Here is a 26283-nt window from a genome sequence, read left to right as displayed (position 1 = left end):
AAATCAGAAGAATAGCATATGTCAAAAATCTTATAAGAATTGTATATTTTGAATTTCTCAGGATTCTGATTCTTTTAATTAAAATGAAAGGGAAAACCACAAGGTGAAAACTCAGGGAACATGTTTTTGTGGAGAAGAGGATGAGAGAGAATAAGAATGTCTCCTCCGGAAAACTTTGGAGTACACGTTAAAGAAACATCATCATGAGGGGTTGTATTTAATCAAGAAATTAAATGTAGTGATTGAAGTGTGATTTAATCCTGTTTCAAGCAAAAACCTGCACAATGTTTTAAATGTAATGTTACTACCAAAATTGCCATAATCGTAGAATTTCAAAAAGGAATTGAAAAACAGAATGCCGTTGCAGAGATTGCTTGTGAATTCAGCAAAATGTTAACTACAGTGATATTAATCTCATGGTAGAATGAATATGCTAAATTCTTAACAAATTGTATTCAAATCCAAAACGCATAAAAGCAGACTGTGTTCTTGAATTTGAAAGTGCCAGGTAATCTCTTTGTGCATCTCTGAGAGGATTACCTCACACAGAAGCCTTTATTTTAAATGCAGGCACCATTACAATGAATCACTCCGATTGCTCCAGTCCAAGAAGGAATTCATGAAAAACAAACAGCCCATAGAAAGATCTACAGAGGATTCCCTTTCTTACCAGCACTCAGGTTGGTTCATAACTGTAAACATGACTCTTTGTTTAGCATTAAAAACAATACAGCTTTACCAGATGACTAATTGATGAAAAAGTTGAACGTAGTAGCTGGTAAGTTTTGAGGATTGGAGCTGCCTGCCAAAAACAAGCCATGCCAAATGCCAGCATGACTGCTGGCACAGTTATTTTGTAGTAACTCCCACATAGACAGGAGACTTATTTTGAAGTTGTATTAATTCTTGGTTTTATAAGCATCTCTTTAGCTGTGTCAGAGATGTATGTTGTGGCCCTACTGGTTTTGCAAAGCATAGAATATATGAATGAAAAGTATCAAAAAGGATAGGGATTACTTAGAATTGTAATTCTAGTGTTAGACAATGGACGAAATATATGGATACCACACCACTGATGCTGATGCATTGCTGTTTACTGCTGTCGACATTAAAGTACAGCAGGTTCTGGAAACACTGTCAGTTTTGGGTTTCTGATTTTATCATATTCCCTAGCCCTATGACTTGCTAAGATACTGCTAGATTTTTGATACATTACATTTTTCCTGTAGTATTGCAGCACTTCTTGGACATGAATAATACATTTTAGTTGTTCATGGTTATACAAAAGTTTCCAAAGGATGAGTTGTTATATCTGTATAGATGGCAGAGGAAAAAAGTCTCAAGGCATTTGGACTGCAGTGGAATCTTGTGTCTGATGGGGTTAATGATTGTTAGCAAGTGACAAGTCAGATTATTCCACATTGCCACACTGACAAAAATTAGTGTGAAAGTAGTAAAGACTATTTTAATTTTCCATTACAAAAAATTCTTTTGGCCATTATTTTCTGTACTTATTTCAAACTTTATAGCATTTTATGTAAAAAAGTCAAGAAAATAAATATTAAAACTAGCCTTTCTTTTCCAATAAAGTTTCTCAGTTTAGAATTCATCAGTCATCATCACAGGTTTCCTCTAAAGTCAAAACCAAAAGGCATAGCAAAAACTGGGTGAGAACGAGGACAGGCAAGAAACAGGATTTTCTGTTCCAATGCCTCACCACCCTCACAGTAAAGAATTTCTTCCTAATATCTACCTTCCTTCAGCTTAAGGACAATTTCTCTACCTGCCCTTGCTTCCACCCTCTGTAGGCTTCCTTTTTGTCTTTGAGTTTATCCAGGAGCTCCTTGTTCATCCATTCAGGCCTCTTGATGTTTTTGCCTGACTTCCTCTGTTGGGATGCATTGCTCCTGAGCATGGAGGAGATGATCCTTGAATACTAACCAGCTGTCTTGACCCCTCTTCCCTCCAGGGCTTTATCCCATGGTACTCTACCAAGCAGATCCCTGAAGAGGCCAAAGTCTGCTCTCCTGAAGGCCAGGGTAGTGAGCTTGCTGTGCACCCTGCTCACTTCCCTAAGGATCTTGAACTCCACCATTTCATGGTCACTGCAGCCAAGGCTGCCCTTGAGCTTCACATTCCCAACCAGCCCCTCCTTGTTGATGAGAACAAGGCCCAGCATGGCACCTCTCCTCTTTGGCTCCTCTATCACTTGGAGAAGGAAGTGATCATCAACACATTCCAGGAACCTCCTGGATTGCTTACGCCCTGCTGTGTTGTTCCTCCAATAGATACTAGGGTGGTTAAGGTCCTCCATGAGGACCAGGGCTTGTGAACGTGAGGCTGTTTCTATCTGTCTATAGAGGGCCTCATCTGCTCAGTCTTCCTGGTCAAGTGGCCTGTGGCAGACCCCCACTATAGTGTCGCCTGTACTTGCCCTCCCTTTGATCCTGACCCATAAGCTCTCAGTCAGCGCCTCATCCATCCCTGTGTGGAGCTCCATGCACTCCAGCTGGTCATTGACACAGAGGGTGACACTCCCTCCTCGTCTCCCATGCCTGTCCTTCCTAAAGAGCCTGTATCCTTCCATTCCGACACTCAAGTCATAGGAGCCATTCCACCACCTCTCCGTGATGCCAATAAGATCACAGCCCTGCAGGCATGCTCTAACTCCTCTTGTCAGAGGAGCACATCTGCAAGATCATTTACAACCACGAATAAATGTAAAATGGAGACAATCCCTCCATCCTTCCCCTTCATTTCACATGAATGCAAGGCTGTGAAAATACCTAGTCAATGTTTGTAAAATACTCGGATGGTATAACAACGAGTGCTCTAGAATAGGCTTTGAGGAAGGAGAGAGTTCTGTCCTGGGACTTAGGCAGTGGGCAGCAAATAAGAAATGGAGAGACAACAAAAAAAATTGTAGTAGTGAAGTATCATTCTTGGTCATTATTCGAGGCGCAGCAAGCTTGGCTTTAGATCTCTTTGTACTAGAACAAAAATGCCATGACCACGTCACACAAAATATTATCTGTATAATATTCTGCTGGTTCAAATTTCTCTAAAAATAAAATAAAACTTAGCAGGTCAACTAACTAGCTTATTGTACCAGTAAGGGTAATTCGATTAGATACAGTCCGTCGTGTTTTAGATGATACAGGTGTACAAACTCAGGCGAAATTCTAGGTTGTTCTCTGGCTAACGTGACAGTATGCAAACATTGTGTCTGTGTGCCAGGGTGCAGTAGGGCAGCTGCTCCCTAAGGGACAGGGGCCATATGTGGTAACACAGCAGCAGGCAAGGGCCTCGCTAGCTGGGGTTGTTCCCACGGTACCTGAGCAAAGAGATCAGGGCAGACTGGGGTGAAGTAGCCAGGTTCAAGCAAGTCTAGTCTTCGTGCTAAAATGATTCCCTTCTTTATTTGCTTCTTCCCCTTTTTGGCTTGCTTGAGCGGAGGAATAATTCTCCTTTAACATTGTACAGATAATATTTGATATGCTGTGAGTGATGATGAAGTAGGTGATGGAGTAATTGTGACCAGACACATAAAATCCAAGCTGAATTTTTCTTACAACTTTTTGAAAGAAAACTGGAGTAAAGGTAAATGATTTAAAAAAAAGAAAAAAAAAAAGAAAAAACAAGTGATGAGTTAAAACCAATTTTAAGTGTAAACTTCCTAGAAAATTGAGCAAGTATAGAAATCTCTCATTTCCTTTTGTCTTTCCAGTTCTGCCAGAATTAAAGCTGCTCTGTGGGGCTGATTTTCTACAGACATTTAAGACACCCAATCTCTGGAAAGAAAGACACATCAAAGAAATAGTGGAAAAGTTTGGTTTGGTCTGTATTAGCCGTGCTGGCTCTGATCCTGCTCAGTATATCAAGGAATCAGACCTTTTAACTAAATTTCAGCACAATATCTTTCTGGTGAAAGAATGGATTCAGAATGAAATCAGTGCAACACAGATACGCTATGCCTTGTGCAGAGGATTAAGTGTAAAATATCTCATACCAGATTCTGTTATATCCTACATTGCACACCATAATATCTACACAGAAGAGAGTGAGCGGAGGAATGAAGGTGACTTGCTTCAGCCTCTTAAGTTGCACAACACAACAGTAAACCCACTAAATGACTGATGTCTGTAGTGTGTGAAGTGCACAGACTCGGCATTTTTTCATGTAAAGTTCTTGAGAAAGTTATTTCTTGTTAATGAGGGGAAAGTACCTCAGTCCAAATTTTCTTGAATTCATGTGGTGGTTTAAATTCATGGGTTTGTGTGTGGTAGTGCTTAAGCAAATTGGGATGCTCAGCTGCATAGCTTAAAATACATGAAGAACAGCTTTCTTCTGAAAATAAAAAAAGATCTTAACAATAACTGTTAATCTCTAGCAATACTTAAGGGTCAAACATAGTACTTTCCTGAATTGTAATTCTGTAATACTACAGAGATTTTTAACATGAAGATGCCTTACTGTTCTGAAGCAGCAAAATAAAATGAACCAAAACTTTTCTTTACATATATTTAAATATATATTACTGCTAAACTTTGACTCTTTAGGACCCTGAGTAAGTTTTTGTGTTTTAGCAGTTTGGACAAGAGATGGAAATAAATCTTCTTTCATGCAAGCACTTAAAAATGCGTGCACCATTCATGTCACTTTTAAGCCTCCAGATTCACAAATGACAGACAGTCCTCATCCCCAGATTTAAAGTGGGTTTCTTTGCTTCTCTGATCCAGTCTTCTATAAGAGTAAATAATTGCCAGAGCCCTGGTGTAGATAACATATCCAAGAGGAACTTCAGCTGCACCATTTGAAAATACACAGGGAAAATAAATGAAAAGAGCTAAGAGGCTTTCTCAGTATTTGAGCCCTAATGTTAGCCAGAAAAATCCATTCTCTTGTATGTTGGTTGTATCTCATTTTTGACAGAAGACACCTTCAAAGAATATAGAATCTCTGTAAAGTGCTAGTTCTGTGTTTCAATGTTGCTTAAATTAACTGAAAGCATGCATTCAGTAGTGATGTAACATTTATCAATATACAGAATTAACTACTGCTTCTTAATACAAGTTTCCACCTAACTAGCCCTTTTTGAGCCCTCAGTTGGCCAAACAGCTTTCACTGGTAGTTCTCTAGAATTAAGGAGCTTGTGGAACAAGATAAAGTAAAGCCAGACACAAATTGCTTTCAGTGAAAGAGTCTGTATGATCATTTTCTGAAAAGAAGGCATGAAGTAGCTGGAACGTATTCAAGGAAGAAGGATTCACCTCAAAAACCACACAAGATAAGCACCTGTATAGCTTTGGCTAATATCCTAAACTAAAGCTAGTTAACAGGGGTTTTTTCTGAGTGGTATGAAAAATGAAGAGTAATATGGTTAAATTTGATCTCCAGATAATCAGTACCCTCACAGAAGTTCCATGGAAGTTGAATGTTTCATTTTGCTTAAATCAAGTCATCCACTGTCATTAGAAATCTCAGAGGTTCAGCCTTGTGGAAGGATTTAAAGGCAACACTTCAGCAATAATCGGATTAGAAGGACTTGCATAGCTACATGGTCTAAAAAAGAGATAAAAGAAACCAGAGTTCAAACTCGCCACAAAGAAAGGCAGTGAGCTGTGTGGTGCAGAATCAACACACTGTTCTGAGACTTTGATTTTGACAATTACCTAAAGTAGGGATGCCTGCAGATTTCAATGGTTACTGGAAAATGGTCAGCAATGACAATTTTGAGGAGTATCTGAAAGCACTGGGTAAGGTTCCCTTCGTGTTTCTTTAATAAATAATCAATAAATGCAACCTTAGTCTTTACATGAATCTACTTTTTCTTGTACAGTCATAAATCATTTTTGTGAGAAATATTTTTTTCAGGAATGCACTTTAAGAATTGCCTTATGCAAAATTGTTTTGTCTTAAGCAGCCTCTACTTTTTACCATCTTGAAGCTTACATTAACAGAGATTAAACTACATAGCTTGCAGAGGTAAGTGGCAGATTTCAAACTTAAAAAAACAACCATAATTTGAAAAAGAGTAAATTTTTTATGTGTAATAAAGAGACAGTAATATACTTAATGCACGTTTGTTTGTTTGCATTTGATGTAAAGTGCTAGTATTTCTATAGAAATATTGAAGGCCTTATTAACTGTCAAATACAAATGGTATTCTTTAGGATTCCACCTAATCAGAAAATCAAAACAATAACTTATTTAAGTTAAAGGAATTAGGTTATGGACTATTCCTGATGAGAAAGCTGGCCTGAAAGATCTGGACATTTATTTATCTTTGTTCATTTTAGTTCTCCCAAGAGCTACAAGCTGCTTTTTGTGGTAGACTTTTCTGGATTAAAATAATTCTTTTTCTTTTTCAGATGTAAATGTTGCTGTAAGAAAAATAGCAAACTTGCTAAAACCTGACAAAGAAATCCTTCAGAATGGGGATCATATGATCATTAAAACGCTAAGCACTTTTAGAAACTACATCATGGAATTTGATGTAGGAAAGGAGTTTGAGGAGGATTTAGCTGGGGTGGATGATCGCAAATGCATGGTAAGAATTAGAACTGTAACAGACAAAAAAAAAATTAATTTATAATCTGAGGCCTTTCACAGACCACATCTGTTAACCATTTTGTGTGGCTATTCCTAAAATTATTTCTGTACTTCTCAGTTTGCCAAGATGTGCACTCAGTTTTTAGCATGCCTTTACATTAAAGGAATGCTAATTTTAATGAGGAACACAAAACAATTTTATCAGTGAACGAACAGTAACTTCAATGAAACATTACTTAATTATACTGGGATATTTGTTAGTCAAAAAGACATTTATGTTCAGACTTTCCAAATCTCTTCATTGAGTAATGTTTTACAGTGCAGGAAATACACTGATTGCAGGGTCAGACACTACTCCCCACATGGAAGAATGGCCAAGTGCTTAGAAATTGCAGCTTTTCTTTCTTGTTCTTGTTCCTGTGCTCCTTCCTTCCAGGGTGTATGTATTAGAGCAGATGTGTTAATTAGCCTACTGGAACAAACCTTATTGCAATCAGTATGCAAACACTGAGGACTCTGTCTTATGAGCAATTTTTGCTTGCCAGAGAGACAATATTTTCTAACTTATGACTGATAAATACCAATTAACGGGGGAAAAACTTGAGAATACCAAGTTCTTTCCTGTTAGTCTGAAAGCATGACACCTGCAATATCCTACAGTGAAGAAGTTGATAAGCAAAACAAAATTATCTCAGGAGGACTACAGAGGAGAAATCACATAAAAGAGAATTAATAGGTTTCCGTTCTTAAAAATATAGTGCCATTTAAACCCCATACTATTCTCCTACACTAGGATATGCAAATTTGTTTTTGCTCTGGTGATGGCAGGAAAGGGAAGGATCATGAAGCTCAGAAAAAAAGAATGGCTAGCTAGTGAATGCCTCAACTAATCCTTCTGTAGACCTTGTTACAGAGGGTAGAAGCGTGATAGAGTGCAGAATACAAAATTCACAGAAGGGAGAAGCAACGTTTATTTGTCTATAGGAAAGTGCCCCAATGTTGTAATGCATTTTTGACTGCTGGAAGGCTCTTGATCAGGATAATGAGGTCCAGATCCACTGAACAGTTATGAGCCCAAAGAAAGACTTACACTTAAGTGGCTAAATTACTATCAAAGATAGGAATGATAAAAGCATCCGCTCAAGTGCTAAAAATGTCTGAAATCCTCAATGTTTGAGTCAGTGAAGTTTATGTGTGTACAGAACTGTCTCCATCTAAGCATTATCTATACTTAAATACCATTAAACACCATCTAAAGGAGGACTAAAACATCCTCTATATGGTGGAAAGAATTAATTGTGCTCTGAGGCTGTCTAGCATGTACCTGCAATGAGTTCTTACAAAATGTGTCAGACAAACACTGTGCTGAAAGATCAGATTTAGAAGACATGGTAATGTGGCCCTTGCCTAATCCTGTTTTCAAAATACTGAACAGATTTAACACACTACTCTTAATTTCCTGACAAATACCCTAAATAGTCATTATTTGTAACAGGCCAAAATTCTCTAGCCTATTTTGCTAAAGTGAGTGATGGGGAAGAATTCAAAATGTTGAACCAGAAAGAAGAAATTAGGGAAAAATTATTCTTGTCACTACAACAGCTATTTGATTTGGAGTTGAACCTAGTTCACCCTACTTCCAGGGGTTGCTTAAACATTTTATATATTGGCTGTTTAGTGCAAAATCCTCACTCAGCCTTGGAAGCAGAATGTGCCAGCACCTTCTTGCCTTTTCCAAAAAAATCCAAAGGGCAGTCACTAACTCTGACTGTTTTGTTAAGAATGACTTAGGCTTGTAACTCAGAAAAATTTTCAGAAATCCTCCACATCCCTTTATGGTCTCCAACAACAGATACCAGCTGCAGCTGTACAGTTGAGGTCACTGATCACTGGTTTTCTATTTGCCTTGTAGCAATGTATCATACTTTGTAGTTCAGTTTTGTTATTAAAGATTTCTTTTCTACATGAGATCTCAGTTTTCTCAAAGGCATAACAATACAAGAAGCTGTCTTTCTGAAGCCACGTCAGCCCAAATCTGATAACCATGTCAGGCAAAACTTGCAGTTGTTAAGCAACAAAATAACTCCAATGGTCCAGAAAGAGTCTTCTGAGAGAAGGGTCATGGAGGTGATAAGAGATACTGGACCACTCCCTGCGTGGTGTTATGAAGAAAACCACCATAAAAGCAAAGGTTGATTATAATTCTTGGTGTTTCCTTTTCTCATCTATAGCTTGTGAAACTGCGTGCCATAAATGGCTTAATCATTAATAGTCTCCATGTGTAATGGGAGAGAGAGTGAATCTATTATTGTTATTTATATTGTGGACTGAGCAGACCACTGGGCAAGTTTTATCCAAGTAGCTCAATGTATGAGAAGTACAAAGTAACATGGATAAGACAAATTATACATTAAACATTAATCTATATAGCACAGCAATCATCAGGACACTAGCAAAAATAACCTTAGAAGTAATTAATCCAGTAGGTATAGATCATTTTTTCTTTTAATGAAGAATATATCATCTATCTAGAGTTAACATATCAGTAAAAATAATATTAGCATGATGAACAGGTTAAATCTTGTGTATAATTCACTGAAATTGTGTTCACCTTTCAGTTGTAAAACATGTCTTTGAGTCGGTCTGGGTAGAGTCTAACTACAGTAATTCCAGATTGATGCTGTCTGTGATGAGTAAAAGCTAAAAAGTTCTGCTGATACTTATTTTAGAAGTAAATCAAAGGTGTGACAGTAGGAATTGATACTCCTGTGATGGTATAGGCCCCCTCCTTCATTTCACTTAGGATTTTTTTCATTTTTGTAGTTGGTCACTCCTGGAAGTCTGTCTGAACTTCCTGGAACAGTGAGTTAATTGAGCTGGATAAACCTTAGCAGTTTCAGTTTGTCCTTTTTTTGACCTTTAACTGTCGCTTTCCTTTATGCAACACGTGTTTAGGTGATTCTGTTTTCTTAAGGGATATAGGTAACAACAGTTGGTGATGTTAGTTCCTTTAAGATTTTGTTTCTGTTGGGAAGTGAAAATTTGCTACTTTGGAATCTCAAGAAGCTCAAAAGTCCTGGTAGTTTAGTTAAAGATGCAGTTTCTCTGTTCTGTAAAACCAAAGATTGGGATAGTTGACCGCACCGATGTGTGGACACAGGAGAGCTCACTAATCACAGCGCAAAGTACTTCCAAGAAGATGGTTGATACTCAATGCGTTCCAAGCATTACTGAAACTGTGTATGGAGCAAGCTGCAGCACAGCCCGGTCTCTTAAGAAATCTAGACATTTGCATTCAATTAGCTCCATAATACTGCCGTGCTTCTCCTGGAGCTTTCCCCCCGACATTTTGTCTCATAGATAGAAGTTAAATAAAAGTTTCTCTCTTTGCTTGGCAATTTCATGAAAGATGTGTTTCATCAAGTTTAATCATAGTTAATATTTTGATTTGTTAAAAACTTGGCAGTTTTAACTACAAAGGTAGAATGAAAGTTTACATATTCATGAGCATCTTTTATTCTTTACAAATGTTACAAGGTGCACATGAGATGGTGTAGAAAGAAGTTTAGAACATTAATGTTGTATTACTTTATTTCTCATATGATGTAAAGTTTGAATTGGACCATGTGATAAAGTTTCTACTACTTTGAAGAGTTTGTTCATGGTTTTAATTGGTAACATATATCAGCTGTATAGTGTACAAAGACAGAAATTTAAAGTGAAATGGATAACAATGGCTTTGGTTTTCCTGAGCTGAGTATTTGATCCTGCTGTCTTCATTCTCAGTGAAGCTCCAGCCTCATCATGAAATTTCCTCAATTTTAAAGATGAATGCTGTAATCTTGAGTTGTGATTAATTTAGTGAGGATCTCAGGTATTGCACTACGTATAAAACCTCGTTTCATGCACATTACTGTGGAAAAAATTTACTGTGCACAGAAGAGGCAAGACCTTACTGAAACAACAATTAATTGATAACTATCTCTTGAAGTATGTCTCACTCATTGCCACATAATTTTTCCTCCCTTTTTCACCACCAGTAATAAAGTGAAGATGAGGAAACATCTGCAATGTGAAATATGTATCATTAAACATAAGATTGGGGCAGGATCTGACACTAAGCAGAAAAGTTAGCTTTATGTACCTTCATAGTGTATTCGCTTAGTACATCAGTCAAAAGTTTATAAAAAGGTTAACTGACAAAACTTAAAGGCTGAAACAAAGGCTGAAGTTTCATGTTCCAAGTCTTTGCACCCAATGAGTCAAAGCAGACCAAGAATGGGATAACTCAGGTGCAAAAATTACTTACCTAGAATTTTTACTTTTCTAATAATTTTGCTGCTAAAGTCAGAGAAAGTTTTTGCATTACAATTTTATTCTGCTGTTCAAACATTTGAATGAGACTGAATTGCTTTAGCTCACCCTATCCAGAATGAATCTGTCTTTTGACAGAGACTAAGGGCAAGTGATCTGTTTAAAAAAATCAAGGAAGATTCTATGTTCTAACAGTTGGATAACTGAAAACAGCATTAGTTGCATTAGAATTGAATATTTGGCTACGCAAGTGAAGGATGCTTCAGTAATTCAGAGCCTTGTGCTCTTTGGCTTAGTAATTTTTTTCTTACATTAAAGCAGGAAAGGAAATGACAATGACTGGGGACTGGTAAACATAAACCAGCAAGAATTTGAAAGCGAAGGTGGGAAATCGTACATATTAACTATTTATTAACAAAAACAGAATACAAGCAGAATATAACCATGGATAAGTTATCAAATGGGTGTTTGGAGTTCCATTATTGGAACTAATATAACTTTTAGTCATAGTTAAGTCTTGCTGGGGTGGGGTAGGGTGAGGGGGATTGGGGAGTTGTAGAATTCACTCATCAGATTTATCATACATCTTACCATACAGAGTATCTTCCTGAAAATATATAGTCATTTAATGTTTAAGACAGCTGCACAAGGATTGTTCATAGGCATCTGACCAATCCTTCTGTCACATAAACCAGTGCTAGTTGCAGGTGCCGTATCCTAGTGAAAGGAGGTAAGTTGTTTGAATGTGATCATGGCTCTGTTTTAAACAAACATGCCTAATGTGAAACTGATTCCTCTCTAGTTTATATTCAGGAAAAATGCAATGAAGTTTAGTTGTTGTGGACATAATTTGATTTATACTGCTGCAAGGTCAGAATAAAGCCCTGTTATAAAATTACATGGCTCGTGAAGCTTATTTAACTATTTAGGCAGGGTTCCTCTGTTCCACAAATGGAATTAACAGCTATTAATCTAGTTTAGAGTAGGTATTGGAATGAAGACTTTGCTGCCAGAAAAAACAGCAACCAACAATCAACATTCCAATACTTGGAATTCCAGTAGGGATCCCCCACAGGGCAAGAAGACTCAAAAGAAGTTGTGCCTATCTAGTAAGATGCAAGATCAGCAATATGAATTTATTTGATCTCTGTAATTCAACTATTTTGTGTCTTTACCTCTTCAAATTTGGTGGTTTTCTGTTTGGCTTGTAACTATTTTCTCCTATACTCTGTTGGAAAAAGCATTGTTCTAGAATGACTGTTGCTGGGAGGTGTTTTTATGTCATTGCCTGTGTGTATATACTAGTGTTCTCTCAAATCTAGTGCCCTTTCTCCCTGCGGTACTGTAAGTTACCCAGCTCCTCATTGGAAAATTCTCTGTCTTTTGGGGGGTTTTAATCTAAAGGAGGTAGTCTTCATGTAGTTATCTGACCTTTTACAAACTGCTGTTCACAAGTGAGGAAGAATAGTCCTCCGGTCAACCTCTCAGAGGCTCCAGAGAACAGGGGTCCACTCTTGGATCTGTCTCAGGCGCTCTAAAACTCTGCTTCGTTCAGTCTCTGTGCCTCAGTAAAGAGGAGCTGTTTCCTTTTTTCTCCCTTGTTTCACGCTGCATGCACTTTTGGCATTACTGCTTATTACCTGTAAGTGATATGCTCAGCACATTTGTGCAGTGATATCAAATGAGATCTCTAGAATCTTTTGCCATATAATTTAAGATGTCATTAACTTCAGATTTTGCAGTGCTGGATTCATGTCTAAAACCCGAGACTGTTCAGAAGCTTTCAGCTAGTTATTCACAAAACCTCTGCTGACACACTGAAGCTTTGTAGGAGAGGTGGGTTTGGCTGGGCTTAGCATTTTGGCTTTTTGTGAATCCTAAAAAGCTCGGAGAGTTATGAATGCAGAAAGTGGAATGAGAAAGAATCAGCTGAAAACCTGAGAACCAGATTTACCAAATCCAATTTTGAATGAAAAACCATTAGCGTTAGGTACAATTGCATCTTGCTAAAATTACACAGGGGATAGATCAATTATATACATTAATTTAAACACTAAGTGTCTTAGAATTGATTCTGATCCTTGCACAAAGTGAATTGGATGTGCTGTTTTGTACTATTTTTTCTAGCATAGGATGTACACAAGTCTTCCTTTTTTTTAATTATTTGTATACAATTTTATTTCAATAAGAATAAAACCCCCACCATTCCTAAGAAATAAAACATTACGCACTGTCCAAAATATTGATTCTACTCCTCCTCCCACATATTTTCACCTGCATAGCCTGGAGCTTTGACACATTTACTTTCCTACTCCCTGGAACATGTCTCCAGTCGTTGCTTTCCGTTATTGCTCTTATAAGCAAGGATTCAAAATAATGAATTTGAAAATTTAAGATCTGATCCTATCTGACAGCAGCTTACCCTTTGATCTAAAATTTGTCAATCCAAGCCTAAGCCCAGTTGCTAGCAATGGAGATACTGACAATCATACAAGCAAAATACTGCTTCTAGAAGTGTCTCATCTGTTGACTACAGTGAACTTCAGTAAGCTTATCAGTCAGGTGCAGAACGCCCCTGCTATAACCAGCTTGTCTTTCAATAACAATCTGAGCAAGTTTGTAATGGCACGAGCACATTTCAGAGTCCTGTAGCTATAGATACCTATTATGAGACATCTGCCAGTCCCAGAAGCAGTTGAGAAATGAGTTGTATTGTACTACCAACTATTTCCTAAGAGTTACCTTGGGGAGTTCTTTTGCTGCATGGCTGAAAACAGGAATGGCGAAATGGGAGGTTAGATGTGTGTTTCTGCAGGGTTGAACTGAAGTTAGTAAGAGAAGAAAAGGTTGGTATAGACTTTATCATCCAACCTAGCTACAGGATGGCTAAATACGTGTAGCCGTTGTCCAGCAACAGTATCTTGAGATAAAGTCCAGGATCCTACCACTAATTTTTCTGTTGGGTTTTTGTTTTCTCAGTAGTTTCTCTGTCTGTCACCAACCTGCCAAATACAGATTTAATGAATTAAGAGGAGTTACAGGATGGAGAGATGACAAACCCTAAACATGGTTGTAGCCCTCCTGCTGGCAGTGTACAGCATGCCTTCTACATGGAAGGCCATAGGCAGTGACTACAACATCGCAGAATGCCCCTTCACAGTTACATTAGATTTTGTCTGCGATATCAACATTAGTTTATTCCATCAGCACTTCATTTGATGAAAATTTCCCCTGCAGAATGCTTACCAGAGTTTTTAATATCACTTTGACACTTAGTAAGATGAAAATGCTTTACCTTGAGAGGCTATTAAATATCTTGTTGGATGTATTGTCATGTTTGACTAAAAATTCTAGGCTATTTTCTTTGGTGTTATTTGTAAACCCAATACAGGACACAGCTCAAATTGAATTTTCCTATGTCATCTGACCTAAGCAATTACTTTCCATCGTTCAATCCTTCTTAAATCATAATTACAGTTGTAAAATGACTGGTCATTCTCATAAGCAGAGAATTTCTGGATTGAGATGGAGCATGGAGTGTGTCATGCAGTTTTAGAGCATTGCAGTCATTTGCTGCACCATAATATAGAGACAACACTCTGAAGGGAAGTAGAAGAAAAATAGAACTGGTACTGCTGTGTTTCTCCTACAGATGGGAAATCAATAACATATTTTTGATGAAAGGTGGTAGCTACAATTCATATTTGTAAATGTAATGTGTCGAAAATCTATGTAACATTAACAAAAAATGTTCTTGGACTACTTTTTTTTCCAAAAACAAAAGTTATTTTCTTTCATTCACCTGTAAAATACATTATGTATCTTCAACTGCAGAGTACGTGACACAAGCAAGCACATTACGAATAGCCAACCTGGGAATGAGAAACATTGTGCAGAGCCAGCATCAAATGGTTTTGCACTTAGACCTCACTGGGAAATGCAAAGTTCTCTGAGAAAATAGTCTGTTTGATGAATATTTCAGTAAATTACAAAAGTCAGTATCTCTGGCTGTGGGTCAACATGACTTGCCCCTAGAAGCTGGAAGTAAAATCTATTGTAATACTGCAAGACTTCACTACTGTTACTGCTACTACAGAAAATGCAAACACATAGTCAATAGATTTGTTTTGGTTTTGCTAAATATTTCATTTAATAAATATACCTTGCCTCATAACTGAAAACAGTAATGAGAATAATTATTTCTTCTAGCTTTAAATTTCAGGAAGGTGGTGTTGCTATGCACATGTATTTAAATCTTCATAACACAAAGAGATTAAATCACTAACAAAAGTATATGAATGGCCAAGTAATAAAAGCAAAATATTAAGTACACAAAAATAGTATAAGACTACAGAAATCATATCATAAAACTAAAGAAAATTTGAACATTTTTTGTGTTCTCAAGCTATTTCTGTTGAGGTTTCCTACAGAATTAAATGCATTTGACCTAAGAAGTATTCGTCTTGGGTTTAGGTATAATGAGGTAGTAAGTAAACAAAACTTAAGCTTGCTTATGATGAACTAATTATGTACTATCTAGTTGAAAGGAATAAATGAAGTCTTTGATTTATCCTACAAGTATCATAAGATGCTCAAGAAGGCAGGAGCCTTCTGTTTTAGAGAAATACTACATTTTCATCTAGTTGGTTCTGTTACCATTAGGAAAAGGCAGCTTTCCAGTGTCCTGAAAGTTTGTCTACTTCTCCTCCTCCTCCTGCTTCTGGAGGAAGAATAGGAACTGTGTGCCTGGGGATGCTGTGCTCACCAAACCCTGGCAAAGATTTTCAGTCATTCCAGATAGGAAACAGTAGCTCAGTCTCTGTAATCAGGCGAATCTTAGGTAATGCTATTACCAAAATGAGGGCAAACAAGGTTAATTATAAAAGCCTACTTTTCTAAGAAAAGTTGCTTTACATAAAAGGTAAAGCATTTCTTTATCTTGATAGTAAGTGCGTGCTGGGAGAGGAAAACAACAGCAACTAAATGTTCATACAGAACAGCCTTACTAGTCTATTCAAGTGCTTGACTCATAGTTATACAATGGTGATATCCTGATCCAATCTTTAAAAATAAACCTTTGCTCTTATATACAACAAAAGAGATTATATTTACCAACATTTGTCCTACAGTGGTATTTCTGGAATATTATTATTATGTTCTGACTCAAATATTTGGAGATGTTCTAAGGCAAGCATTGCTGTATCTATCTTAGCTGTTGGTAAAGGGTGGACTATTTGCAGCAGCCAGTGCACACATAACAGCCATAGCAACTCCAGCCTCAACTAATACTCAACGGGTGTCTCAATAGAGACATCTGGAATGGAAGAACTTATTTCAATCTGAGTTAAAAGAGAAGTTTCTATCTTCTGTATTAGTTGTGTCTTTCATTATATGAGACATTACAGTTTGACCTAAAGAAAGAAAAGATAAAAATGCAACTGATTAATCGTACTGTCATAAAGTGGTTGTATCTGCTAAGAAAGAAGAGAACATTATGTTCTCCTGAAATATATATTCTGCCCTTTATAACCTTCATAGCAAAATAGCCACATACAAAAATCAGAAGCTGTATGGTTTACTCATAGCCCTTCAATATTTCTATTTCTCAAAGGGAAGGCAGAGGATGATAACTGAGAATATTGGCAGATAAAACAGCTTGGTTAACCATCTGTGGTAGTATACTCTCTGTGGTTATCACCAAATTGCTAAAAGCAGTATCTAATCTTGACTAGAAAAACAAGAAAGCCAGAGAAAAAAAGAATGTTGTTTTTTGAGATGAAACAATTTGAATCACCCTTGGTAGCTGAAAAAGTTAACATTTCCTTGCACTGCTACAAACATTTTTCAATTGCCCCAAGTGTACTAAGCTAGTGAATATTATCAAGACTTCCACAACTGACTTTGAACATTAGTAGTACTAATAAAGTTGGATCTTACTTTATCATGGTATATTGCCTTTGAATTCACATATAAACCCACAAAACTTTAACTATTAAGCTATTCTAGTGATTAAACTATGCAGAGCTACTACTCAATGGATAAAAATAAGTTCAGTTACTAAGCAAAGTTGCATATACAAATTCTTCATTCCACAGTGTCCCTCACATCTACAAGTCATTGGTAGAAATAATATTCATTTTCTAATATATTCATTTTTTAGAATCATCAGTCTTAGATATGTTAACTTATAAATCAAAAAATTTTCACTTTGACTGGTATTATTTGTTATCTTCTATCTCCAGCTGGACATCTACAGATTCAAAACATATATAAACTATGATGACCACATTAACTACAGCTTTACCCAAATGCTTTGTTCCTGCCTGCATTAGCACTTTTTACTTTAAAAGGATATGGGTTTTTTTAAATGTTATCTACTACTTGGTTTAAATACGTCATTTTACGAGAGTGAACAGAAGAATTTGTGAATGCATTTTCCATATCGGACAGATTTTTAGCAAGGACACATGAGTTTGTCTTTCAGAGACCCCATATGGTGCAAACAGACTATATGGGATCAATAACAATGCCTTGCCTATTATTATCTATGCTGGCACTCTTTCTAGTGATTCATTTTCCATGCTTGTTTAGCCTAAAGCTTCCCAGAGGTGGAGACTGCTGGCTGTACTCATTTAAAGATAGTGGCTATCATGTTTATCATTTAAGAATTAATTGTTTGTGACATACAGAAATAATATAAATAGAGCTGTGTAGTTGTTGAACTGGTTTTAGTTCCCAGAATGACAAATGTAGGCTGATTTATTTTCTTAGAAACTACACAGGATGGATGCAGTAAGTTTAATGATAGAATAGAATTCATCTTTTCTCTATATTTGACTACTCAAACAGGCAGTGGCTGAAGACACAACGTAGACAGTAATTCCATATTTAGTCCTCAACAAACAAGCTCGTTTAAAAGCCATGTGCTACTATTGATGTTAAACTATCCTCATGGAGCACAAATTGTCACTGCTCTTCCCCTTCCCTCTTGAAATATTTTACAGAGTATTGCTTCTCTTTATCTTAGGAGGACGTGAAAGGCAAATTGTCAGTAAAGACTAACCAGAGTAACAAACTGTAGGATGCACCCTTGTACATTTAAATAGTTTTATGAATCAAGTTCTACTGAACTTACTCAGGACAGCACCAACATTCACAAAAGGTGTTGAATCCTGCAACACCCTACTCTCACTCTTATTCTGCCGGTCCTGGCTCAAGTAGTTCTCCAGCTACAGTTACACAAAGCAGGATGCTGGCAAAGTTACCAATTTGCTGATACTTCCAAACCACTCTGCTTGATGATGGAAGGCAGATTAAGACATCAGGAAAAAAAGCTCAGAATTTAAAAGCCTTGTTCTTCCATAGCTGCCAGTAGGTGGATACTTTTTTCAGGTAGAGCAGCTGGAGAATCTTCCTTATGGTGGAAAAAACAATCTCAAGTTTTTAGCTCCTTTTACAAATACAGTGTTAGGCTGCACATCCCTTCTGCTGCTGTATTTGTCAGCAGTGATAGAGGAGTGTGCTCTTACACAATGATTTTTATGATTTTTTTTTTCTTGAATTTAAACAGCTTTAGCTCATCCTTTCAGGTTTTGGCAGGCAGTTGGGCAGCAACTTTCTATTTAAGCTCATTTCTTTTGTAATTATCCTAAGAGTTACAGCACTCTACAGTTATTCATCTTATGAGATACACTAATTATTATATTAGAGAGAAGTTTTGCTTTAAGGAAACTAATCGTAGTATCAGAGAACACTACAGTAATACTGAACATACATGTTTTGTTAGACCACCGTATCTTGGGATGGAGATAAGCTTCTTTGTGTACAGAATGGAGAAAAAGAAGGTCGTGGTTGGACCCAGTGGATTGAAGGAGATGAAATGCACCTGGTAAGATCATGTGACAGGGTTTAAATGCCACTCTATTAAAATGGTTAGATGTAATGCAGCAGGCTGTGTGCTATGTTATCTTGGCTTACTTTGACATAATTAAGTATCGGTGCAGCATTTGACTTGTTTCTAAAGCAACAATTTCATTTGGAGCCATTATGCTTTTATGTCCCTTACAAAGACAGCCTGATTTCAAAGCAGTACTCTGAGTTAACTATCAGTCCAGACGTACCATTTTGAAATGTTTACACTGAGGAAGACATTTAACAGAATGTCCTTCATGCACCCTGTGAAATATGCAGTTTGGGAGCTGGTAAAATTATGCATCCAACAATAAGCCATAAGGGGAAAATATACCATTGTTCTTTTAAAATAATTACAGGCCAGACTGCATTAGAGACTAGAGATCTAAAACAGCAATTAAGTTTTTGAAAAGTCATGTTCTTTCAGATCATCATTTTTGTTTTTCTATGTTAACAGGACCTGAAAGAAGATGCCTATTCTTTTCTCACATAGCTCTTTATAGCATCCCCACTCTCTCATCAATGTGGGTAAAAGGCAGTCTTCCTGCTGAGATAATAAAATCCAACCTCCATTTCTGGTTGCTGTTCAGTACTATTAGCATTCAGCAGTCTAAACGGATGTTCTCTAAATATTCAAATCAGTAGCAAAGTTACAAAATCTTTGCAAAAGTACCCCAAACCCCTTATTACTAAACACAATTTTCAGGAAGCACTGGAAGACCCAGAAACCAGTTCAGGAAAGGAATGTATATGACAGATCTTATCATGTGGACTACATACTTGATAAAATGCAGGTAGGGAGAAAGTTACTAAGTGATCACTTTATAGCTGAGTTGATGGGCTCACTGAAAGTAGGGAAGAAGCAATAAAAAGGAGACTCCAGAATTTCCTGTGTATACATATTCCTTCCATCTATGCACAAAACCACTACAGTATTTCCACACTACCTCCTAGCTTCACAAAAGTTGTTGCCATGACACCAAGCATTAGCCCTTTCAGATTCTCTGCTGCCAAACAGGTTGCAATTAGCCATACAATATCTGGCCTAGAAGTTCAACTTACATCTTGCTGCACTCAGTCATACACACATGTGCACTCGTGTACATATATGAAGCAATTGCACTAGTTGCTCTTGGATTTCTCTTTACTGGCATCCTGGTTTCTGTCCCTTGCCAGTGCTGCAGTCATCATTTCTTCCCATTTCCTGTCCCCAACACCAATTTCTTTAGCCCTGATTTCTGCTATCCTTACTCTGACTCATGCTCTAGCCATACAACCTAGCCATGGACCTCCAGGCCAGACCACTTTCTATGCTTAACCCTGTCAAGAATTTGATTTTAGAAGTTATAAATTCAGATTCAGTTGCTCAAACGTGTGTTTAGTGCCACTTTAGGTACCCCACGGTAACCTGACTGATGGGAGGCTGCTTTTCAGAAGGCTGTGAAGAGTTCTGTGTAATACCTGCCAGCTCATGCAGGCATCCATGCACTCGTTGGCACTTGTACCATTTATCACAACCTGTCTCTCGTACACAACAGCAGGTACAAAGTTACCTCAGGCAAAGGAAGTAACCAAGTATTTTAGAGGCCAGTTCCCAATATTTCACTTTTATATTTCATGAACTTCAAAAGATGTCCTTTATTTCTCTGAATCCTTGTTAATGTAACTCTCTCCATTAAACATACAGTAATAGAGTCCCATTTAGTATCTTATTTTTGACCAGCTAAGATTACTAGGTCCTATACTCTTGAGAGTCCTTTGATACAATGGGCAGTTACCTCTAAAAAATTGATACTTCGATAGCTTTATGATCCTATTGAACTTTACACAATGAGCCAAGTGTTAATTTAATTCTTTCCACAGTTCTGTAGAGAGTAGTACCACATCCTTTAGTAGTTTATCGCCTCCTATTTTCTCCATTTCATTCTATAGTCTGTACTTTGTAGTTCTTTTTCCTCCTTAGATTCTATTTTATGTGAGTGACTTATTTGACCATTCTCCATTTCCTTTTGAGTTTTATTGCCCTTCTCTATTGTATCGATTGCTTCTGCTCTGTAGGTTTTTGTCACTGTCAGCAGATCTTTTAGCCCTTATTGCACACTCCTCCTTCCGAGTTACCTATATAGAAGTGAACAAAACAGGTCCTAACTAAAATCACTGTATCAGTCTGCTTGTTTCATCAATTCATCATGAAGCACTTCCTCTTACTAGGGACTAGCAACATATGCCAATAAGATTATTGACTCAGTGTAAGGTTTTTTTAATATGTAATTTTTTTCAAAAAGTCCCCCATAAGAAAGTATGCATAACTTCCCAGGAAACTGCCTCCTGTTTCCTCAAAATATTCTGACAGCTTTATTAAAAGTCTTATCTTGAAATAGAAGGTACATCCCTTCTGCTAGGTTATACATAACCTTTGTCTTTATGTCCCTTAAGAAGTTCCACCCCTTCTTCCACTAAAACCAGTCAACACCTCCACACATCTCGTGTGCACTTCTCAAGTCTAACTAAAATAATTTTACTAATGGAGAAGATTAAACTGCATCTTCAGTGCGATTAGGTAAACAACAGTAGGCCTCACAAATCAGTGCCCTAGATGTAAACGTCATTGCACCTGCTTATGCACAGTTCACTAAGATCCAAGGACTAGCAGGTAGGGATTTTTGAAAAGCTCTTATGGAACAAAAAGGAACAGTAGACAGCATTAGGCATCCAGTATGATCAAGTTTAGTCAAAACTCACTGCTGTGCGGTGATTGATAGACCTAGATCAAGTCTTCTGTACACAACTACCTGTCCTTTTCTAGCCATCATCACTGTGTTACAAGAGTGGGCTTTCAGCTGATTTCTGGTTTTGTAGGTTTGAACTACCAGTCCTTAACATACAAATTCAGAACTGGTTATTCAAATCCAGCCCCAAATAACTTCTTTATGTGTCCAAAATAGAGAATGCCAGTTTCAAAGAACTAAGCAGTTGTGCACACTGCAAATAGAGAATAATGCACCAGGAACATATTTGGCCCTTTGAGATCTAAGATCCCAGAATAACTTCTCTTACTCCCTTTCACTAGAAAACAACCCCAAGCCAGCTGGTTTCTTTTAGGATCAAAAATAGGCTAAAATATGTACAAACTACCCAATCTAATTTGATAGAAAATTGTGGATTCAAATTAAGCTGGACATACACATGAATGCATAATGCATGTGTCCTATGTAAAAGTTGTCTTTTTTAATTATTTTCTCTTCCTAGGAAATAAGAGTGTGCGGAGTCAAGTGTAAGCAGGTTTTTAAGAAGGTACAGTGAGCCCACTGCTGATACAGAAGTGAAGAACAGTAGAATTTGCAGACTTACCACCAAATCTCCAAATGCTAGTAATGAACACCATCAGTGACAAGAGCAAACACAGAAATGAAGATCATATTAGAACTGTATAGTTAGAATAAAATATTTTTAACAAATCATTTTAAAGAAATAACTTCAAATAAAACTATTTTTAGAAATGCCAATTAAAGATACTAAACACTATAAATGTGTGCATACCATAATTCTTGACTACACCAAAATAGGACTGTTCAGTGTAAAACAAGATACTGGAGTTTAAGACATTGAAAATGAATTTTTTACTTACAATGGAAATCACCCTTCCATAGCCTTAGCAAGGGGCCTTCAGGTAGTCTTGTTTTCAAGTGTTGAATTTTAGTTGTAGGGAAGCAAATGAGAGCTCTAATGTGTGCCTTACACTTAAATCCTGAAGCCAGTGAGAATTTTACCATCAGCTCCAATGGAGCAGTACTTCACTGAAGGCATTCCACCAAAAATAAACATCTGATTTTTCAAAATAAGTAAAGGTATGGATCAATAGTCTGGAAAAACAGTACTTACAGAAGCATGACCAAGCGGCAATTCTTTTCTAAACGCTTTAGCCAATATCTGCCCATTCTTTTTTTTTTTTTTTTCTGGAGAATGTCATGGTTTAACCCCAGCCAGCAGCCGCTCATTCACTCCCCCCACAGCAGGATGAGGGAGAGAATCAGAAGAGTAAAAGTAAGAAAACTCGTGGGCTGAGATAAAGACAGTCCAACAGGTAAAACAAAAGCTGTGCACGCAAGCAAAGCAAAAGAAGGAATTCATTCCCCACTTCCCATCGGCAGGCAGGTGTTCAGCCATCCTCAGGAAAGCAGGGCTCTGTCACGTGTAACAGTTACTTGGGAAGACAAACACCATCACTCTGAACATGTCTCCTTCCTCCTCCTTCCTCAGCTTTATATGCCGAGCATGACATCATACGGTATGGGATATCCCTTTGGTCAGTTGGGGTCAGCTGTCCCAGCTGTGTCCCCTCCCAGCTCCTTGTGCACCCCCAGCCTACTCACTGGTGGGTGGGGTGAGAAGCAGAAAAGGCCTTGGCTCTGTGTAAGCACTGCTCAAGCAGTAACAAAAACATGCCTGTATTATCAAGGCTGTTTTCAGCACAAATCCAAAACACAGCCCTGTACTAGCTATTGTGAAGGAAATTTTCTATCCCAGCTAAAACCACCACAAGAAACTATTAGTAAGATCACTGCTAGAACCTGTATATAATTGTATACACACCACACAAAAGACATGACTAGCATTGCTTTGCACAATAGCATTTACAGATTTTTTTTACAACCCATCATAGTCCTCATGTTGTCATGCAGACTGAGTGCAAAGCATTAGCCTGGTTTAATCACTAGTTATATTAATAGTAATTTGCAAACCAAATTGTCATATTTTCAATCTATCAACACACTGGATATAAATTAGCACCACCACTTCACATGAAGTTCAAAAAGCCACAATGATACAGGGTGCCTGGGTGGATCAGACCCTTAGCATATGACACAATATTATGAGCGTCTCCTGAAACAACTGTTATTAGCCGTTTTCAGGGACTTAATCTTTGGGGAAGTTGCTATGGCAGAGTCTGAGGTGTTCTAAAGTGGGAACATACCTTTCCCTACTCTGCTGCAATGCCTGTGCATAGCATTGCTTTTGCCTTCTTTGGGAACCCAGTGCTGAGACTGAGAGAAATTTTAGACATTCCCTATGTAAATGGCAACAAATGCCGCCATTCTCTACTAATGAGAGAAATTTTTAAATATGCATTATTATTAAGCCTGTTTAGAAGAGCTAGTAGCCTGATCTAACATGAAGAAATGGAAGTTCAGAAACATTCATTGTAAACTATAAACTTAGTACAGCAAGGATGATAAACTTTCTGAACTGTGGTATTTCAACTGTACTATATATATTGTGAATGTAGCACCACATGTGCTGTAATAGACATCTAATTCAATTTTGTAAAGTTTTGGGTTTTAGTTTACATCAGAAAGTGCACAGAAAATATTATCCATGAAGACTTAAGCATCCCCATGTGATAAAGAGGTGAAAATTCTCCTGTTACTATTGCAACAGCTGTGGTTCATACTACTTAGAATTACAGACATAGGTAATGTGATTGTTCAAGTTCCCTTGTAATTCTTTTCTTGGCAATACATAATACTCATGCCTAAAAAGCCTGGGAATTATACTTGAGCCTAGTCAGTCAGGTACGTGCAGAAGCTGTTTTTCTCACATGGAAGAGTGTGTTAGCCATCTAGCTATGTTTCTATAGCTAAATGGATATCCCTCCTGACTGATATACAGACCAGCAGTTAATGGTGATTAAGTTTTCTTGTACTTGGAGTGGGACAGGTCAAAACTGATTAGTTAAGTAAGATAGAAAGGTTGTGGGGGTGGGAAAAGGATCAGAAACCTACGTATCTCAGGTGAAAAATACTGTTCTGCTTAAGTGAAATTGCGAATAGTTGACTACTTAAAATGTAATTTATCACCTTACACAAGGTTGGGGATATCCCAGTTGTCAAATTTCAGTGCATCAGTCATTTGTTTTTCTTGAAAGATTATTGAAAGAACTTCTTTCCTTCAAGTTTCTAAATTATTGATTTCATAACCATGCACACCTTCCAGACAACTCTCTACTCTTCAGCCCCAAGGAAAGCTAGAGAACAATGAAAAATAAGGAATGAACTCCAATTTCTCATTTATAACAGATCTTAATTTTTTCAGACCACCTATATTTTCCTTCTCATGTGAAAACTGAAACTACACTATAAAGAGATGGTTCACACCACTATCCACAATTAAACTTTGCATAATTCTTTTTAATGTTCAGCACTGAAACCTTTCTTGAAATGTAGTTTCCCTTCAATAGAACTTGGCAGTTCATAACCCTTAATTCACCAGACGTCTTCTAATTTTTGCCTCCAGCTCCCTGCAGTCTTGTGTAACATTCACAAATTTTGCAGAAGGTTGTAAATGGATCAGTTAACATCTAGCTAAGTAAATCCAATTGTTAAAAGCTATTATTATCATAATCAAACAGACAGCTTTTCCCCTTTGGGTCATTTGGTACAAGGGCAAATTTAGCACTGTACTAATAACTAATGGCTTATCAACCAGAAGGAACATAACCTGCTTCTAATTATGGAGAAAAGGCAAGCTCAGGAAGTACTTCGACAGTTCACATATGTAAAATACAGAAACTTCAGAAATATTTAACTTTGAATACATTTTCTTCACACCATCTGAATTGCCTGCCATTATAATTGTAACCTCTTATCTCTACTGCAGCAACCGTTTCCTTTGGAGAAGAAAATTATATTCGTTCATTGCTTCCATGATGATGTTCTCCAAATAATATGTATAAAATTAGCCATGCTGTTTCCATAAACCTTTAACAACTTGTTATCATAAAATGTAATTTAAAACTTCCTCCATAAAATAGCTGCTTACTGAACGCATAACATTCGACAATTACTTGACAAACATCAGCCTCCCTGACTACTTTATTAGTAGCCAAGACCTTCACAGTGAATTCATATCCAGACTTGCTTACTACACAGGAATCAAACTTCATATTAATTGTATTGATCCTCCACAGAATTTCAGCTATGGTTTGCCAATACCAACCCCGTATTTCTGCACAACTGCGTTACTTCCAGATGATAGACGTTCTTAATTTTGTAAGGAAAGACCAGTGCTTACTGCAGCAGTGTGAATGGAAAAGCAACAAGGTGCATTTCACCAGTTCTAAAAGTTAAATCCAGACTTGATATTATGGTCAATCCAGAAAACTCTAGATGACAAAAGCTGAAAAGTACATTAAGACCAATATGTTCCATAAGCATGATTGTTCTACTTCTTCAGTTCCCACAGTTTGCGCTTTTGTGTTCATTTTCTAGGTGTGTATGATCTTCTGAACGACTGGGGAACTCACTGCCACGTTTTATAGTTCTGTGGCTTTTTAGTGAAGAGCACACACAGAAGGAATACATATTTGCTGTCTTTATAGCACATGAAGGCATGTTGTGCATATGAAGTTTCAGCTTTATGGTAGAAGTAGAGAGATAACCATGTTTTTAGCAAGCATGGTGCAACAGAGCAAAATTCAGAGCATGAAAGTTCAGCATGGGCAACCTT

General features: G+C 37.3%; 2 protein-coding genes across 6 annotated transcripts in view; both read left to right on the top strand.

The window, feature by feature from the left end:
• NMNAT3 (nicotinamide nucleotide adenylyltransferase 3) overlaps window positions 1-5835 on the top strand; it is a 29472-nt gene extending 23637 nt beyond the window's left edge. For 4 of the 5 annotated variants that reach the window (XM_054835812.1, XM_054835813.1, XM_054835814.1 and 1 more), the window contains 2 exons: window positions 571-680; window positions 3728-4139. In XM_054835812.1, coding sequence (XP_054691787.1) covers window positions 571-680; window positions 3728-4137 — 520 coding nt within the window. In that variant the 3' untranslated portion in view covers window positions 4138-4139. Of the gene's footprint in view, window positions 1-570; window positions 681-3727 lie in introns of all 5 variants that reach the window. The other variant, XM_054835811.1, reaches the window with a different exon arrangement.
• RBP1 (retinol binding protein 1) lies at window positions 5633-22283 on the top strand. The gene is made up of 4 exons (XM_054835816.1): window positions 5633-5756; window positions 6372-6550; window positions 18653-18754; window positions 22027-22283. Exons 1-4 carry the CDS (start codon window positions 5684-5686, stop codon window positions 22078-22080), a joined length of 408 nt encoding a protein of 135 aa, XP_054691791.1. The 5' UTR covers window positions 5633-5683; the 3' UTR covers window positions 22081-22283.
• Window positions 22284-26283: the final 4000 nt, after the last annotated feature.

The sequence above is a fragment of the Grus americana genome, chromosome 9, assembly GCF_028858705.1.
Source record: "Grus americana isolate bGruAme1 chromosome 9, bGruAme1.mat, whole genome shotgun sequence".
NCBI lineage: Eukaryota > Metazoa > Chordata > Aves > Gruiformes > Gruidae > Grus > Grus americana.
The sequence above is the reverse complement of the archived record's forward strand: the minus strand, read 5'-3'. Positions and strand labels throughout refer to the sequence as shown.

Coding starts and splice junctions, on each gene's coding strand:
- RBP1 (XM_054835816.1), top strand. CDS start 5,684: ATGCCTGCAGATTTCAATGGTTACTGGAAAATGGTCAGCAATGACAAT. Junction 5,757..6,371: donor GGAGTATCTGAAAGCACTGG/GTAAGGTTCCCT, acceptor TTTCTTTTTCAG/ATGTAAATGTTGCTGTAAGA. Junction 6,551..18,652: donor TGGATGATCGCAAATGCATG/GTAAGAATTAGA, acceptor ATGTTTTGTTAG/ACCACCGTATCTTGGGATGG.